At 43.2% G+C, this 17383-nt stretch overlaps 2 protein-coding genes across 3 annotated transcripts; one reads left to right on the forward strand and one right to left on the reverse strand.

Annotated features, from left to right (window-relative positions):
* Positions 1–1023: 1023 nt before the first annotated feature.
* Positions 1024–5039, forward strand: dnali1 (dynein, axonemal, light intermediate chain 1). 2 transcript variants are annotated; one of them, XM_028981331.1, is made up of 6 exons: positions 1024–1189; positions 1670–1806; positions 2158–2327; positions 3562–3740; positions 3848–4015; positions 4882–5039. In XM_028981331.1, the coding sequence occupies exons 1-6, from the start codon at positions 1040–1042 to the stop codon at positions 4915–4917; spliced, it is 840 nt and encodes a 279-aa protein (XP_028837164.1). In that variant the 5' UTR covers positions 1024–1039; the 3' UTR covers positions 4918–5039. The 2 variants fall into 2 exon arrangements, with proteins under 2 accessions (XP_028837164.1, XP_028837165.1); XM_028981332.1 differs by having other exon boundaries at positions 1025–1189; positions 3851–4015.
* Positions 5040–5566: 527 nt separating this feature from the next.
* On the reverse strand, positions 5567–17066 carry gnl2 (G protein nucleolar 2). The gene is made up of 16 exons (XM_028981329.1): positions 16862–17066; positions 16595–16679; positions 15952–16046; positions 15512–15651; positions 12389–12573; positions 11949–12015; positions 11484–11642; positions 10963–11076; positions 9451–9579; positions 8784–8888; positions 8543–8701; positions 8272–8379; positions 7026–7468; positions 6651–6730; positions 6133–6206; positions 5567–5987 (listed from the first exon to the last, which is right to left on the reverse strand). The coding sequence occupies exons 1-16, from the start codon at positions 16923–16925 to the stop codon at positions 5853–5855; spliced, it is 2142 nt and encodes a 713-aa protein (XP_028837162.1). The 5' UTR covers positions 16926–17066; the 3' UTR covers positions 5567–5852.
* Positions 17067–17383: the final 317 nt, after the last annotated feature.

Below are 17383 nucleotides of genomic sequence, written 5' to 3' on the forward strand. Positions count from 1 at the left end.
TGCTAGGTCCATCACAATTACGCAGAAGATTAGAATAATTTCAAACTGAACAATCTGAAGAGTAACTAAAAAAGGGTAGTTTGTGAACAATGCTAACGGGTGTGGCCAAAATGTGTTAGAATATATTTCTAACACAAACGCACAGGTTTATGACTTTGTTGGAAGGCTGAAAATGTGACCATTGTTGCTCTGTAAAACGAATGGGCTTCAATCTTTATTATCATGCCAAAAGAGGACACTTTAAGTTGATATTTGATAAGTTGATAGTTGATTATTTTTATTTATAATTAGGTTAATCATTTCTTTCTTTACTAAAATGTGTGTGTGTGTGTGTATACAGGCTTGTACACAGTACAGGCTTGAAGTTTGGACACACCTTCTCATTCATTTCGCCTTCTCATTCACACCTTCTCATTCATTTCTTTATTTTCATGACCATTTACATTGGTAGATTCTCACTGAAGGCATTAAAACTATGAACAAATGTGGAGTTATCTACACCACTGCTGCTTGGAGCCAAGGGCTAGATCATTCAAGAAGAGGAACAACTCATTGATGATCTGCAGAGAATGGGTTGTGGCTGATTCCACACACTGACCATGGAGCAGGTCATATGATGCAAACCTATAAAAACAGAACATAGGGTGGTAGTAGCCTTGTGGGTAACGCACTCGCGTATGAACCAGAAGCCCAGGTTCAAATCCCACTTACTACCATCGTGTCCCTGAGCAAGACACTTAACTAAAAAGCAGAGGAAACTTTAATTTGATGTATTTGCACATGTAGTCAGTTATTTAATATCAACTGTTAAGAAATGCTAATACTCAGAAGTAGTGAAGAATACCGTGTTAATAATACATTTATGCCATTGCAAGATCCTTCTCATCTCAACTTAATTGCTGTACAAATTCAAAACAGTGTATGTCATGTTATTTGTTGACGTAATAATTCGTTTTTGCAATTATTCCAAAGGAGCATCGCATCGAATTCTGGCCCACGTTGGAATTCGGCGGAACTGTCGAGGCGGCGGCCTGTTGTCATGGTGACGAGACAACAAGGCCCACGTCGCGGGTGGACGCCTTCACTTTCTGCTTCCACGGCCGTCATGATTCTCCCAGCCGACTCCCTGGTGAAATACGACAGCCCGGTGGTGGTGAGCAGGAACTCGGCAGAGACCAAGTCGTCCAAGGTAACAGCCGCGAGGGTCAGAGGAGCAGGCAGAAGCGGCGACACCACCCAGCGCGTCGCGTTACTGCGACATGCGACAATAAAGGACTATTAAATGCTCATACCCGGTTGTGCACAAGAATATAATAATAAAGGTGTCCAAACCGTTTACCACTTTTTTTATTTAAATTTTACAGGCGTGTCACAAAATATATTGGACCCCTAATAATAATAGTAATGACAATAATGACTTTAGTAGTAGTACCATTACAGTGACATCTGGTTGTAATTTTCACAATAAAATCAGTTCGTATGTCAATGAAAAAAAGTAAGGATTCCCTGTACATTCGGTGAACCTGGTGCAATTGATGCCAGCCTCCTGCAGATGGAGATGTAGGTTTAAAGCTGACATCTAGTTGCTGGTCTTCTCAGAAACTGATGGGATTTGCTTCCGTCTTCATATGTATGTTTTTACATTTGCCAGTTAACATTTTCTTCGCAGGCTCGGCATCTCAGACCGAGTCCTGGGCCACAAACCTTCACTGGCCCTGTGCCATCACCACCCAAAGCGAAAAGCCCTGTAGGAGATTCCAACAAGGAGCAAACTGAGGAGATCCTCAATGCCATCCTGCCACCCAGGTGAACACATACACCTCTCATTCCCACACCTTCCAGCAATTGTACCTGATAACACCACATCTTCACCGCTTTGGCAGCAACAAATTTACCCGAGGCAGGTGAAGGCAGGACTCGAAATGTTGCCAGAGCCTGTAAAAGAAAGTGAAGCACAGCACACGGTGCATACAGTGAAATTTGTCCTCTGCATTTAACCCATCACCCTTGGTGAGCAGTGGGCAGCCATTACAGGCGCCCGGGGAGCAGTGTGTGGGGACAGTGCTTTGCTCAGTGGCACCTTGGCAGATCGGGATTTGAACCGGCAACCTTCTGATTACGGGGTGCCATCCCTGTGCGTACTTTATCATCCTGCAGGGAATGGACGGCCGACGGCCAACTGTGGACGCAGCCGGTGGCCAGCACTCCGTGTACACGGATGGATGTGGTAAATCTACAGGCGCAGCTGGACCTGAAGCTTCAGCAGGGGCAGGCCAGGGAGACGGGCATCTGCACTGTCCGCAGGGAGCTCTACACTCAGTGCTTTGGTAAAATGCAGCCCAGGACGCCCTTAACACCAATATACACCATAACACCAATATTCACTTATTTATTTGTACACTATATTCCTCAAATCAAGAGAGGTCACAAGTCTAAGATGGCACAGCACATCCTAGGGAATTTCTCATTACATTTACATTTACATTTACAGCATTTGGCAGACGCCCTTATCCAGAGCGACTTACAACGTGCTTTCAAGTTACCATCAATGAAGAGATCAATTCCGGTTCACTAGGACCCCTACTATGAATACATCTATTTTATTCACTCTGTTGTAGATTCTGTACACAAAGTTCGCCAACAAGAAAATTACAATTTAATCTAAATATTCTTTAAAGAGGAAGGTCTTGAGCTGTCGTTTGAAGGTGCTCAGTGACTGAGCTGTTCTGACCTCGAGGGGAAGTTCATTCCACCACCGAGGGGCCAAGACGGAGAAGAGTCTAGATGAATGTTCTCCTTTTACCTTCAGAGATGGAGGGACCAGGCGAGCAGTACTGGAGGCTCGGAGTAAACGAGGTGCAGTGTGAGGTGTAATAAGGGCTGTGAGGTAGGATGGTGCTGCTCCATGTTTGGCTTTGTAGGCCAGCATCAGTATTTTGAACCTGATGCGTGCAGCTACTGGGAGCCAGTGGAGGGAACGTAGCAGAGGGGTGGTATGGGAGAATTTGGGAAGGTTGAAGATTAGTCGTGCTGCTGCATTTTGTATGAGTTGTAGAGGTCGGATGGTATATAGTGGTAGACCAGCTAGAAGGGAGTTGCAGTAGTCCAGTCGTGAGATTACTAAGGACTGAACCAGTAGTTGGGTGGCCTGGGTTGACAGGTAAGGGCGGATTCGTCTGATATTGTAGAGAAGGAATCTACATGAGCGAGAAAGATTGCTGATGTGAGTTGAGAAGGAGAGTTGGTTTTGTTACTCCAAGGTTGCGGGCTGTTGCAGAAGGAGAGAGCTGCGAGTTGTCCAGGTAAATAGCAAGATCCTGATGTGGTGAAGAATCTGCTGGAATGAATATTAGTTCAGTTTTGGTGGGATTGAGTTGGAGGTGATGGGCTGCCATCCAAGACGAGATGTCTGTTAGACATGCAGAGATTTTGGAAGCAGCATGAAGATCAGAGGGAGGAAAGGAGAAGAGGAGTTGTGTGTCGTCAGCATAGCAGTTAGACCCTGGTTGTCCAGCAGACAAATTTTGCCACTTACCATCTGTCTTTCCGCCCCCAAAACAGATGAGCTGATCAGACAAGTAACCATTAACTGTGCAGAGAGGGGCCTGCTGCTGTTGCGGGTTCGCGATGAGATCCGAATGACTCTTGCTGCTTATCAGACTCTGTATGAGAGCAGCCTGGCATTTGGGATGAGAAAAGCCTTGCAAGCAGAGCAGGGGAAGTCTGACACGGAGAAGCAGGTTTGAGATACTATTTTCCACATTACACCAATAAATGACTGGAATGGTATCAGATGATCTGTTGGGCATTCATTCGCACCGTGTGTGTGTCATGTGACACCACCAAGCAGATCGCAGATTTGGAGGAGCAGAAGCGAGACCTGGAGCGCCAGGTGAATGAACAGAAAGCCAAATGTGAGGCCATTGAAAAGAGAGAAGCAGAACGACGGCATGTGGAGGAAAAGAAACACATGGAGGAGATTCAGTTTCTTAAATCCACTAACCACCAGCTCAAGGTATCAGTGAGAAGCTATGATATCAAAATATTCATATAGTGCCCTCATTTATGAGATTATTTGGTAGCATACAAAATTGTGTTTGCAGACTGTTGCTTTATCAATCAGCCTTGTTAAGACGTTCATTTATTAGGAGAAAAACATTCAGAGAACATTCCCAAACTACTGCCAAACTTTCGCAAACACAATGAGGAGTGCCCAACAAGTTACTAAGATGGCGCAATCTCTTCAGAACTTTGGCACCCAGGGGGAAGGCATACCTGGAGCCTGGTAGAAGTGTGTGTGTGTGTGTGTGTCTATATGTCAGTAATGTCTTCTATAATCTGATGAAAATAAAGCTCTTTGGTCTGTACGATAAGTGTAGGATAAGGAACAGACCCTAAATTGACACAATCCCTGCATCAAATTATCCATTGATAAACGAAGTACGGAACAAAGGATGAAAAGGTGACAAAACTTACTAATGCAGTCTAAATAGTTCAATAGCATTAATAAAAGAATCTAGCCATTTATGATTAAAGATCAAAATGAAAAACCTGTACAATGTCAACTTAAAAAAAAATACATCTACAAATCTCCCAGGCACAGAAAAAAAAAATCTTTACTTTATTAGCAGAAAGCAGTAACCAACATGTTTTGACCAGTAGTGGTCTTAATCAATCTTTAAATGCTTTAGAATGTTATATTTACAAAAATGTCACTACAGCTTGAAACAGACTAGATTTTCTTTGTGGTATGTTAAGCATTAAATTGATAACAGGACAATATGAATGTTTACTATATTCATTAAAAAATAATAACCAAGATATGCCTGAGACAAGAGAAATCATACATCACTGTTCCAATAATGAATCTTTTCTTTGCAGGCACAAGTGGAAGACATTATTTCTTACAAGAAGTAAATCCTTCCATCAAAGACTTCATGAACACTTCAGTAAAAACAGCAATGTTGCGTGCTATTTTGTCCACTAGGGCTGATTTATAGGACCTAAAATTGAGATCAATAAAATGATTTTTCTTGGAAGTGCCATGAATGGCTATGAAACAAAAATTTAAGACACCCATCTACACATTTAGACACCCCACTTTTACACATACATGCACTGTGGGAAGGTTGCATGGCAATGGAAGCAGGGTGATGCTGTGGTGATATTCTGCTGGGAAACCTTGGGTCATGTTCCACTTACCTTCTGGAGACTACGTTTGCTGGCGGCAGTGACCTCTCTCATTAGTACAATTCTAAATTCTCCAGGTATGTACATTTACAACATTAAGCAGAAGCCCTCATCCAGAGTGACATACAGGGACAGTTCTTAGGTCTAGTTCCTCAACAGGTGAGGCGGAGTGTGATTTCAAATCCAGACCATAATTTCTGTGTGATTTTGTTGTCAGCACTTACTATGTAACTATGTAAAGAACAAAGAAATTAATAAGAATATTTAATTCATTCAGATCTAGGATGTCTAAAGTTTTATGTTCCCTTCATTTTTTGAGCAGTGTATACAGTCCAGTTGTGGAAACATAAGTTTATACTAAAATGCAGACAAGCAGTTTAGCCCACCAGCTCATTTCTTTATTAAAAGGAGCAGATACAGAAATATTTCAGTCAGGTTTGTTGCTGACCATAAGCATGAACCTTTTTGAACCTTTTTGGTTCAGAGGTGAAAACACATGTCATTGTGTACAGTGCTGGTTGAAAGATGCCATTGTTATGGCGCACTTGAGCCACTCTGATTCCAGAGGAATCACACGGGCAATTAGACGTCGTCCCTTTTCCCTGGACTTACACAAGTCCGTCCAGACCAGGAAAGTCTTAAGGCACAGATCTGGCACAGGCCTAGTGCTTGGCTCTCTTGGCCTTTCTGCCCTCTTTGGGTTTGTTTCTGTTCTTGTTCTTATTCTTGACGTTGTGGGTTTCATAATACCGAACCCCGATTTTTTTCACCTTTTGGGAACGTTCCATTCTTCTCTTCTGCAGAGACAAAGAGAAGCAGTGGATTAAGATAAATGTGGTTGATTTGAAATCAAGCAACACAGGAGCATCACTTGCTGCTGTGACACCCCCAGTAACACACATCTATCTGAGAGGTCAGGACTGACGGATGAGGGCATTGTACCTCTTTTGATGTGAGTTTGTTCTCTGGCTCCTCATCCTCTTCGGCTTTCCTCTTCTTACCAATGTGCGTCATGGCTGCTCAACAAACACATGATGAGTGAGGCACCTGACTTTTACTCAGGTCTGCGCTGCTTCCAAATCAGCCTTTCATGTCTGCTCTGCCACTGAACAAATTTTATTTCTATACCCTGAATTCACAGCCATGCCCATGGCTACAGAAGGGCCTGAAAAAATCTGCACCATAGATGCACCACATGCTAGAAATACAGATAAAGCACAGAGCATCAATCATTTAAGCATTTCATACAATATAACCGTAATTTACGTTCTCCATCTGACACACCAACTGCTCTGACGACAAAACGGTTACGATGATACACGCTCGTCAATAAGGCAATTCCACCCTGATGGGAGAGCTGTCAGACTCTGCTGCTAATGTTGTGGATACTGATGTGATTTGCCCAGTGACAAGCTGATGGCCTAATGATGTCTGGCGGGCAGGCACATAGCTGGGCTTACCCGTTTTCGGGGATTTATTCGCAGCCGTCTGCTTCGGTCTGGCATCAGTAAACACCTTTTCTGAAAGGCCTTTAGGGATCCTGTCAAAAGAGGGGAAAACCTGACACATTACTCACAATAGCAGCAGACAACATCCAGGTGGGGCCGGGCACACAAATCAAACAGAATTTGAACGTTCGTAATGCGGGCCAATGTGAAATAATGTAATAACAGAGAACACAGCAGCATAAATCAGACGAGCCAGCCATGCTGCCAGCCTGCAGGAATCTGCAGACGGGCACAAGTTCACCTTAAATCTCCCCACAAGCTGAATTATCAAAGAAAAATAAAGCACCGTGCTAGAAAAAAAAAAAAAAAAAAAAAAAAGAGACTCACCGGATGGCGGAAAAGCGCTTGGATTTGGCCCGGTCCAGAAAATGCTTAAGCTTGGCGATCTTCTCATCCAGCTCCCTGTTCACCTCGCGTGCACTTTTACCCTCAGTCTTGGTGGGGGAAGAGTCGGGAGCATCTTCTACATCGTCCTTCTCTTTATCTCCATCCTCCTCTGCTGCCGTCACCTCCTCCTCCTCATCATCATCTCCTTCATTTTCCTCCTCATCCTCCCCATCAGAAAGGTCTGGCAGGTCCGGCATCTCGACGGGAACCAGGTCTTCCTCGCTAAATTCGGGTGCCACGTTGATCTTACCGAAGTTCTGCCGCACATTGGACAGGATTCTCTTCACCTGTGACTGCTTCTGCCTCAGCTGCTCGACCCCTGGCTCATCTGCAGCTTCTGCAGGCTGATCGTCCACCTCCACAGGGCCCTCCAGAGCTCGGGGCTTGGTCAGAGAAGGAAAGCAGACAATTTAGCAAATATTGAAACGTGTGTGAGACTATTCATAATGAAGATGCACTGATGCATTTCACAAAGAGCAAACCTTGCTGTAGAGAATATTACACATTTCAAAATTAATCGAAGGTGGCAACACACCTACTTCATCCCACTACCACTCGAATAAAAGTATTGATGATTGGTGGCAAAAAGACAAAGAAAGCCTGTGAAAGACCTCGTGTCATATTAATACAACAATGGAAATTAACTTTTTTTTTTAGCTGATTAATGTTTTCAGCAAACAAATGTTACTTTGAGCGCAAGCAGAGAGAGAGAGAGAAAAAACAGCATACATAATGAAAAGAAGCTTTATTTGCCATTTCCTCCATTATAAAGATGGCATTTCATTTTTTTAATGATTTGTCATTATGCACAACCATCACAAAAAATGTGTCCTCTGCTTTTAACCATCACCCTTAGTGAGCAGTGGACAGCCATGACAGGTGCCCGGGGAGCAGTGTATGGGGGCAGTACTTTGCTCAGTGGCACCTAAGTGGTACCCTGAGGGCTCGGGATTTGAACCGGCAAACTCCTGATTACTTGGCCGCTTCATTAACCACTAGGCCACCACTGCCTACTAACAGGGTAGCTTGTTACCTCTCATTTTACATTGATCTTGAGGCATGGACACCCCAATGAGACTGACTGTCTATGCCATGTCCAAATAGGCTGATATTGGTCTTGATGGCACACAAATAGACTAATAATGGATGACAGAATTCATTACAATACACAACAGGCTTCGCTTACCTGCTCATCTGATTCTGCTTCAGGAGGTTTGACGAAGAAAGGGATGCGGCCCCTCTGCCAGTCATTCAGCACCATTTTAGAGACTGTGGAAAGATCCGGCTCACCACCCTGGGGACATAAAGGACAGCTACATATCAGGCCTGCCAATCTGCTGGAAGAGTTCTGTCAGATTCACCAAGCAGACACTGGGTATCAGATCTGGATAAACAAATAAAGTGACCCCTGGAACCACTGAACATCAAGCACCCAAACAACAAACCAGGAATCGAACCTTAAGAAGTTTGCCAGTGCGAAATGCTAGTTTTTCCAGGAAATCCTCTGCAGACATCCAGGATGGGATTCGGTAGGTTTTCTGGATGTATTCTGCTTTGGCCCTATCAAGAACTGCACTGATGTGGTCTTCTGGATTACGGATCTTCTCCACTTGAACCTAGGTGTGAAGTAATGACGTTTCTACTTAAAAACATTTAAGTAGAAAAAAAAACTCACTAAAACCATAAGAAATGCCATACCACGCCTTTGAGTACGATGTCTGTCTCGCTGTCCTCAGAAGGATACACCACACCAGGACAGTCGATCAGGAAAATGCGCCTCATCAGTGTGATGTACTGCCACACCTGAAACAGGGACCAGACAGTACATATTCTGCACATGCTGTTTATGAGGCTGCTAGTTAAGAACAAATCTCTGTTGACTTCCTACAGCGATGGACTTGATATAAATCAAGTGGCTATTACATATCCTCCCCTGCTATATAAAAGAAAACAGAAAAAGTGCAGAGGTAAACATGCCATTCATGCAGCTTGGAATATGCACTAATCTCATCCATGCATCCATGAGCAAGTTAGAGAACATCATTTTCAGACTTGACTGCGTTCATCAAAGTTTTAAATTCTATAAATGAGCTCCATTGATAAACAAAGAAATTGGATGGAGATGGAAGCTTTTAACCATCACTCTTTGTGAGCAGTGGGCAGCCATGACAGTCGTCCGAGGAGCAGTTTGTGGAGACGATGCTTTGCTCAATGGCACCTTGGCAGCTCAGGATTTGAACCAGCTACCTTCTAATTACAGGTCCGCTTCCTTACCCCCTAGGCCACCACTGGCCCAAAAAGATTGTCTGGGTGGCTGCTCGATATCTATGAAGATGGACAGTCCCAGCCACTTCTCAACATTTACCTTTGTCTCACCGGCGAGAGGTGCCACATTGCAGACTTTTTTAGACCGCAGGGTGTTGATTACTGAACTCTTTCCTACATTGGGGTATCCAATGAATCCCACGCTTATCTGTTTCTTGTCTGAGTGGAGCTGAGAAAAGGAAAAGAAGACATCATTAGAAGATGACATCATTAAGTCAGTTCACTTAAATCAACAACAGTCAGACAAAATTCAGAACATTTCAATTATTACACTGAAAAATCCTCAATTGTACTTAGTACAATTGTACTTGTACAGTATAAACTGTCCTATTAAAAAAGACAACTTAAAGATCACTACAAAATAAAATGAACAGTCTAAATGAAACTAATGTAATAATTAAACCTACAATTATTGCATGAATATTTAACATGTCAAAAATATTAACATAGCTGTGCGGGGTATGATCTATCACACAAAAGCAAAATTAATCCTAGACAGAGATAATCCATATATAAAGCAGAAGTGATGTGCTTACAGTGTTTCCACAATGTATCGGCATGACCAGTACGAACTAAATTTAAATACCGGAAATTCCCACGCTATAAGCTGCTACTTTTCTCATGTGCTTTGAGAACTGCGGCTTTTACAGTGATGTGGCTAATTTATGGATTTTTATAGGCTAACTATCTTCCTGCCACCAACACATTTAAACTAGTCATCAGACCAATGAAATTCCAGAACAGGTCACAGGGGACTATTGAAACAGTTTTCCCTTATTTCTCATCACAGGCCCCTCAGGTACTTGTCCAGTCCCTAGTCCCTTTACTGACAGCATCCTGTGCTACTGCCTCTGTGTGTGGTTTTGTAGCTAAGCAGAGAAAACCATGGCAGCGCATTGTGAAGACTGCCTGGGAAATCACTGGCTGTTCCTTAAGATCTCTGGATGCCTCAAGAGAGCACAAAATATCACAAAGGACTTAATTTCTTAATCATGTGCAATAAGATTTGTTCATGTATTATAAACATCAAGTACTGCACCTAATTCCGTTGTACTTGACAAAAGATGACAAAGATATTATGATTCTGGTAATACCACGACTGGACTACAGGTCTACCTCTGAGTGCCATCCAATCTCTACAACTAATACAGAATGCAGCAGGATTGGATTTCAACCTTCCCAAATTCTCTCACACCACCCCACTGCTACGCTTGTGATATCCAAAGCACAGAGCATGCATCAGTTGTATAACTCTAATGAAAATGTAATTTTCCTCCAGAGCCTGCTGAGAGGCCTTGTTCTCCATTCCAAATCCTTGTTTACAGTGGAGGTCCTAAATACAGGCCACGTGGCAGATGTGGAGCGGCAACACCCACAAAGGGAAGGGTGATGATGGGACAGGACAGCGGACACAGGGCAGCAGGTCCTGCACCTAAGCCAACCCAGCCAGTTCATTCCCTCAAAACCGGGACCACCACAGCGAAAAGCGCTCCCTCTCACACTCAAATCCACTCAAACCAGGAAAAGCACGGAGGGCGGCTGGGGTGCTTACCTTGCCAAATTGCCTGAGGAGCTGAATTAGGGAGCCCTTGCCAAAAGAGTTGGTAAGGCTGGCATGGAAGGCAAGGGTCGGGTAATCGTGAGACAGAAGTGCAACCCATCTTTTCTGGAAGAAGACAGCAGCTTTGTCAATCAAGGCTGAGCACCAGATATTCACACAGAGCTTATCCTATCTGCTGGAAACATAACACCCTTCATACGGGGTGTCTTCCCCCATCCCTAATATAATCTTGTTTTTTTTATCTCAATAAAGAAAAGGCAGATGCCTCTGAAATAAACCTGACACCAGTATTTTTGTGTTGCAGTACAGCAACTCTGAAGCAATTAGTCCTCCTTCTCATAAACCTCCATGAAAGCGTGGGATTGTATTAATCTGACACAAAATAAAGCAATCATGAGCATACTATGTGCATGCTGAGACATATCCAAGCCATAAACAAGTGACTCACTGTGGCTGAACTCTGGAGGACACCATAAAGAAGAAATAACTTATTTTACTAAGTAAGGTCATACCGTAACCCATGTGGGAATGAGGTCACATTTGTTCAGCACAAAAATTAGATGTTTCCAGGGCTTCTCTTTCTTGAGGTAGGTCTCGATGCTCTTGGAACGAGTTCCCATAGGATCCCGTGCATCCAGGACCTGTATGATGACGTCTGAGGAGTCTATCACCTGTGGAACACAAACTTGAGAACTGAGGGTTGTGCAAAGGATCCATGCTGAAACGATTTCACTCCAGCGCTGCTTTCAAACCAAACATTTCATTGCTAGATCTGAAACAGTCATGTGAACCTCAATTTCTCAGACAAGGTTTTCATCCAAAACTATTCATCCAGAATAGAACTAAACATAGATCTATGCTCTATGTCCCATCTGCCCTTGCAACACAAAGAGTAACACAAAGAAAAAAAGGTCTGTACGGCAAAATAATCTGAAGGGTGAAGGTAGAATACACGTCTTCGACCATGTTCTGCTCACCTTGTACAGCTCACCCCAAATTCTTTTAGACTGGCCTTTCTTGAAGATCTCCTCACGAGCTTCATCCCTGTGAGGAAGCAGAGGAAGATTTTTTTTACTCTAGTTTAATTAAAAATGCATGAAGCAATCTAGTAGGACATCAGCAGCTTGGTATTCTAGTTCTTTCTTTTTGGTTGTCCATTGCACACTTGCTGTAAGCAATATCACGGTGTCTGCAGTTAAGAGTAACTGAAAACTGAGCAACACGTATGCCAATTTTATACTCTAAGAATGCCAGAATTATCAGGTTGTTTGAACAGGAATAATTTTTTTTTTAAATCATGATTTGTACACTGCTGTCACAGTAAATTAGATGCTAGGATTACATGAAACCCCAGAACTGCGGACCAACCGAGAGCAAGCAAATAGAAAATCTAGATGAGAAACCCTTTGCAGCCTACCGGACACCACTGTCCTCGGTGACCAGGTCCCGATCATTCTCTGCATTGTAGCTGTGGACGGAGGCCTGGGCCTGTTCCGCCAGGTCCTTCATGTCATCAACACACAGGCTGGGACGCTTGCGTTGAGCTTTTGGGCCAAACGTGGTTTCAAATGTCTCAGTATCCAAGATGTGTACTTTGGAGTTCTGTACAAAGTATGAGGGTGAGGGAAGGAAAAGAGCAAAAGAAATTAAACCAATAAAGATCAGTGGTACACTAGAAACTGTAGGGCTGGACAGTGAACAAGAAATATATAAAAAAAAAATTCAGTCGGCTTATAATATACAGCCTGTCCAAATCGGTAATACTTTGTTAGACCACCTTTAGCCTTGATTACAGCATGCATCCGCTCTGGCATTGTTTCCACAAGCTTCTGTAATGTCACAATTTATTTCTGTGGCAAGACCATGTAGAGATCTTCTCCAGCAAATCACAAAGGTCTGGACTCAGTGGTGGTTAATAAATCCAGGTATGAAAATGATGCGTAATACTGTGAAAAACTTTCACAATTTCAGCCCAATGAATTCTGGCATTGTCATCTTCAAATAGACCCGTCCCATCATGGAATTAGAACTACACTGGTCATTCAGTAGATTCAGGTAGGCACCCTCAACCTGATCCTCACATCCCCATATCATAGCTCCGCCCACAAAGGCATATACAGCAGGAACTGGGCATGATGGCTGCATCACTTCATGCACCTCTCTTCTTGCCCTGATGCACCATCACTCTGGACCACATGACCATCTAATCTTCATGTCTTCCAACATGGCTGTTCAAGAAACAGGAAGCTACACACGGCACCAGTCCATGCAGTAATTACCCAATGAGAGGCTCTGAGCCATTTTCTTTGTTAAATCCAGGTAGTGTTTAGTATTGGACCTTAACGTCTTGAGAATGTTTAGTACCTAGTATGGAACTGGAACAAGAGTGGCAGGTTAGTTCAAATTTTAGAGGTGACATTAGTTCCTGTTTGAGTATTTGCAGTGGAGAAAATGCCCTCCGCCACCAGGTGTCACGACGGGAGACCTTCACAGCCCCACCAGCAGGATTTACAACCACCTGGGCAGCATTAATGGCTGGAGACTGCATGCATGGAGCAAAACAAATGCTTCTTCACTGAATACGTTTTGTGCCAAAAACACACACACACACACACAAGCTAAATAAAGAGCAACTACTTGGAGGTCTTACAGCTAGACCACAGTGTGTGCTGGAAAAAGCAGCTGAGCACAAAGTTATGACATGAATGTTTTTGACTGGTCCAATGCGTGAGAAAGATTCAGACCTGGTACTAATAAAAAAGCCAGGAAAGCCCATAGAGCAATTTATAGGCGTGGTACATAGAAGGGAAAAAAAACCCCTCGTAATATATCTTTAGGTGCTTGCCCATGAAGAACAGTGGAGCTTATTAAGCATGCAATGACGATTCAATGTGGTTCACTGTCAGGTTGCCTGGGGTTTTAAGACATGACAATACGAAAAAAGAAAAAGGCAAAAGCATTAATCATAACTCAAAATATGTAGTAAACAGCCAATTCTTTGCTCGGTCTATGCCAGGTCTGATTAGGATATAGAATTACCTCAAGTCAGGGCCATGTTGCAAAACCCACAAGACTAACTGTTTACAGATTTTGTCAAAAAGGATCATATTTAAGGTTTCAGCATACAAAGGCAATCAGCATGAGGATTCTGGGTAAAACCATTTTTTAAAAACAGACATCCATTTTTGACTCCCACCCAGTCTGATGAATCTTAAATAATTTTATTTTATTAAAAAGTAGGGTAGGTTGAAAATATCAATACTGCAATATTTTGTCAAGTTTTACGTGGTGCTACTGTATCGATACATTGACATTAAATATCAATATTTTTTTATACAAATTTATTCCAAAATTCAGTTCTGAATTATGTTATTTTGGCTGAATTATTAATGTAATATGATTGTACACAGCATCTTGTATAGCAGCTCTTTTCATTTTCAGTGAACTGTAGAATTTTTAAAACATGTACCTTATCACAATATATGATATAATCGTATAGTGATACGTATCATCTCATGAGATCCTTGTCAATACACACCCCTATTAAAAAGATCCAACATCCAAGTATATTCTTTATGCCCCCAAAAGCTGCCCCTTTGTCTCACATCTTCAAAATAACCTCCTGCTGATTGTGATTGGTGAGCACACATTCTGTGGTAGCGCTGTTAAAAGATGCCAAAGGTGTGCATGGAATGGAGTGGAAAAGGAAGTACGGGGTACAAACAATAACTCCTGTCAAGCCAGAATATTGCATCTTTCTGAGTGTTTAAATGTAACGCTCCCTTTAGGGACCTAAAGGGGACATGTAATTAGTAGACGAGTGAGCCAGAAGGGCAGGGGGCTCGATTGGAAAAGGAGGCGCTTCTCACTTTCATCTGTGGGTGCCTGAACGGTCTAGTGCACATATGGGATTCTTTAAAGGGGAAAGGGCCGTTGCAATGGAATCAACATGTTCAGAGAGGACATGAACCACACCAGCCCTGAAAGACTGTTTTTCAACACTCCAACTTCTTTAAAACGTTCTGTTCCACACTACAAGCACCTTTCTAGCTCTTCATGGACTGCATGGTAAATCTCTGGGCGGAAGACAGGAAATACAATCACAGGAGAACAGACAGTCAGACAGACTATGTCCAATGCCATTAACAATCCTAAAAAAACGTCTTTGGAGGAAGGCTACACAGTAGAGCTGGGAAATATGAAAACAAAATTTGATCATAAGAGTTGTGAACTAGTCTCACGGTTCAATTGAATTACTATTATCATGTCAGCAATTTGGTTCGATCTCTCAATGCATGCCATCACTTTTTCTACATTATTTCACAAATATGTTGGTGAGGTAAGACTTACTCCTACCTGGAGCAGCAAGTTACTCGGTTCAGGAAGAAAGAGTCACCAACAGGCACTACTACGAGAATGTTTATGCCAACTCCATAAAATCACCAAGCAACGTCATGATGAAACAATCATCGATGCAGTCCACGTCTGCATCACAATGCCTCATGAGATTATTTTTAACTCCCTTATCTAACATACTGACATGTGCTTTGACGCGGTCGTGCAGTAGGGACATGGGCAGCTTGCTCTGTCTCATCACCACCCGATAAGGGTCCTTCACCACCGCGCCCATCTCATCCTGGAACTTCTGCAGTGATGACTGTTTAATGACGCGAGTGTTGGCTGATTGGTGGGGGAAACATACACAAACAAAAAAAAAAAGTCAGACACCAACACAGGTCGACACACAACCACATCTGCATCGGAGGTTCAAACATCACAATCCACAATGTCAACATTTATTAAAAATCTTAAAAAATGCAATGTAAAGTGGCAAAACGTGCAGAAAGACGCAACTTTCAGAACTTTTTGTTCAAAAAAAGGTGCCATACAATACCATTACTGATACTCCACTACTGACCTATTATCGATCAGAAGCGCAGCGGTGTGGCATGGCCCACCATCTTAAAAGCTCAAACCTACCAAACCATTTGATGTTGGGCTCCACTCTGGCTACAGTGCCTGGTGCCACTGTCGACTGGTACTGCAAGGGTTTGATCACCTTCCCTCTGCTGTTACTGTGGACAGAAGAGAATCTGTTATGTTAAAGGAATGAACAAAGTCATTTTGTTTTGTGGAGAAGATGTCCCTGATCAAAGTGAAGTGATTGTGATACACACGGTGCACACAGTGAAATTTGTCCTCTGCATCTAGCGGTGGGCAGCACGGGGAGCAGTGTGTGGGGACGGTGCTTTGCTCAGTGGCACCTTGGCGGATTGGGAATTGGAACCGGCAACATCCTGTTTACAGGGATGCTTCCTTAACCAGTTAACTGCTCACAAAGGATGATGGGTTAAATGCAGAGGACACGTTTCTGTGCAGCAATGTTTCACAATGACAATCACTTCACTTTCATTGTACTTTCTACTCCTCCTCCACCTTGAAAACAGGCTTGTTCTTCTAGCTATTTTGAAGGGTTTTGAGTATTATTAGGCTGAATTTATTATTAGAGTTCATTTCACTGCGCCCCATGCAGACGTCATACTGCTACATAAGGTCACGTTTGTGCTGAAGAACGTTTTACCACCTTTGACAGAAGAGTACACAACAGATGCTGGACTCTTACCATCGCTGCTTCTGTCTGTACATATTAAGGCGCTTGATGGTTGCTCGGTCCCTCATGTTGCTGCCTCCAGCTCCCTTCACCCGATCTGGGAAATAAGAAAGCATTGGAGAGAATTTTAAAAAGTCCTGGACATAAGAACGTAGACGGAACAGCCGTCCACTGCCGATAGTGATGCTGAACTTCAACAGGAACAGATAAATGTTCTCAGAACTGGATTTAAATCCAGCGGCTGCTGAAATGTTAGCCTGGCAAACGACGGGCTCTTACCCGGGTTACTGCTGGACGTGGAGGGGTTTATACTGCTTTTCCCCTTAAAACGCGGCTTCACCATCTTGGACGAGTCTTTCTTCCAGACGCGTGCGAAGGAAAAACGTCAAATAAAACCAAGTATTCCCGTTCTGCCACGACCACTGCAGCCCACGTGTGACATAAAGCTGCCACAACGCTCCGACCGGAAGTGCGTCATTACACATGCGACAGAAGAGAGAATGGCGACACCGCGCTGAACACTAGAGGGCGCGGCAGCACAGCGCCTGGCTCTGTCCTTCACCGATTCTGGCACCTTCAGCACCCACGAGGACCTATAAGGACAGAAGGCCAAGGGTCTGTGGACAATATCGAGTTTGCATTTATATTTCTATACGTCATTCAGCAATGTTTACAGTTGTTAGATAGGTGACAACAGGGTCATCAACAGCAGAAACTGGGGCACAATAACAAAGAAAAACGAAATCTTTTTTTACAACACTACATCGCTCGAAATCTCTTCCTGACAAAAATGTAGAAATA

Source organism: Denticeps clupeoides, chromosome 5 (assembly GCF_900700375.1).
Source record: "Denticeps clupeoides chromosome 5, fDenClu1.1, whole genome shotgun sequence".
Lineage (NCBI taxonomy): Eukaryota > Metazoa > Chordata > Actinopteri > Clupeiformes > Denticipitidae > Denticeps > Denticeps clupeoides.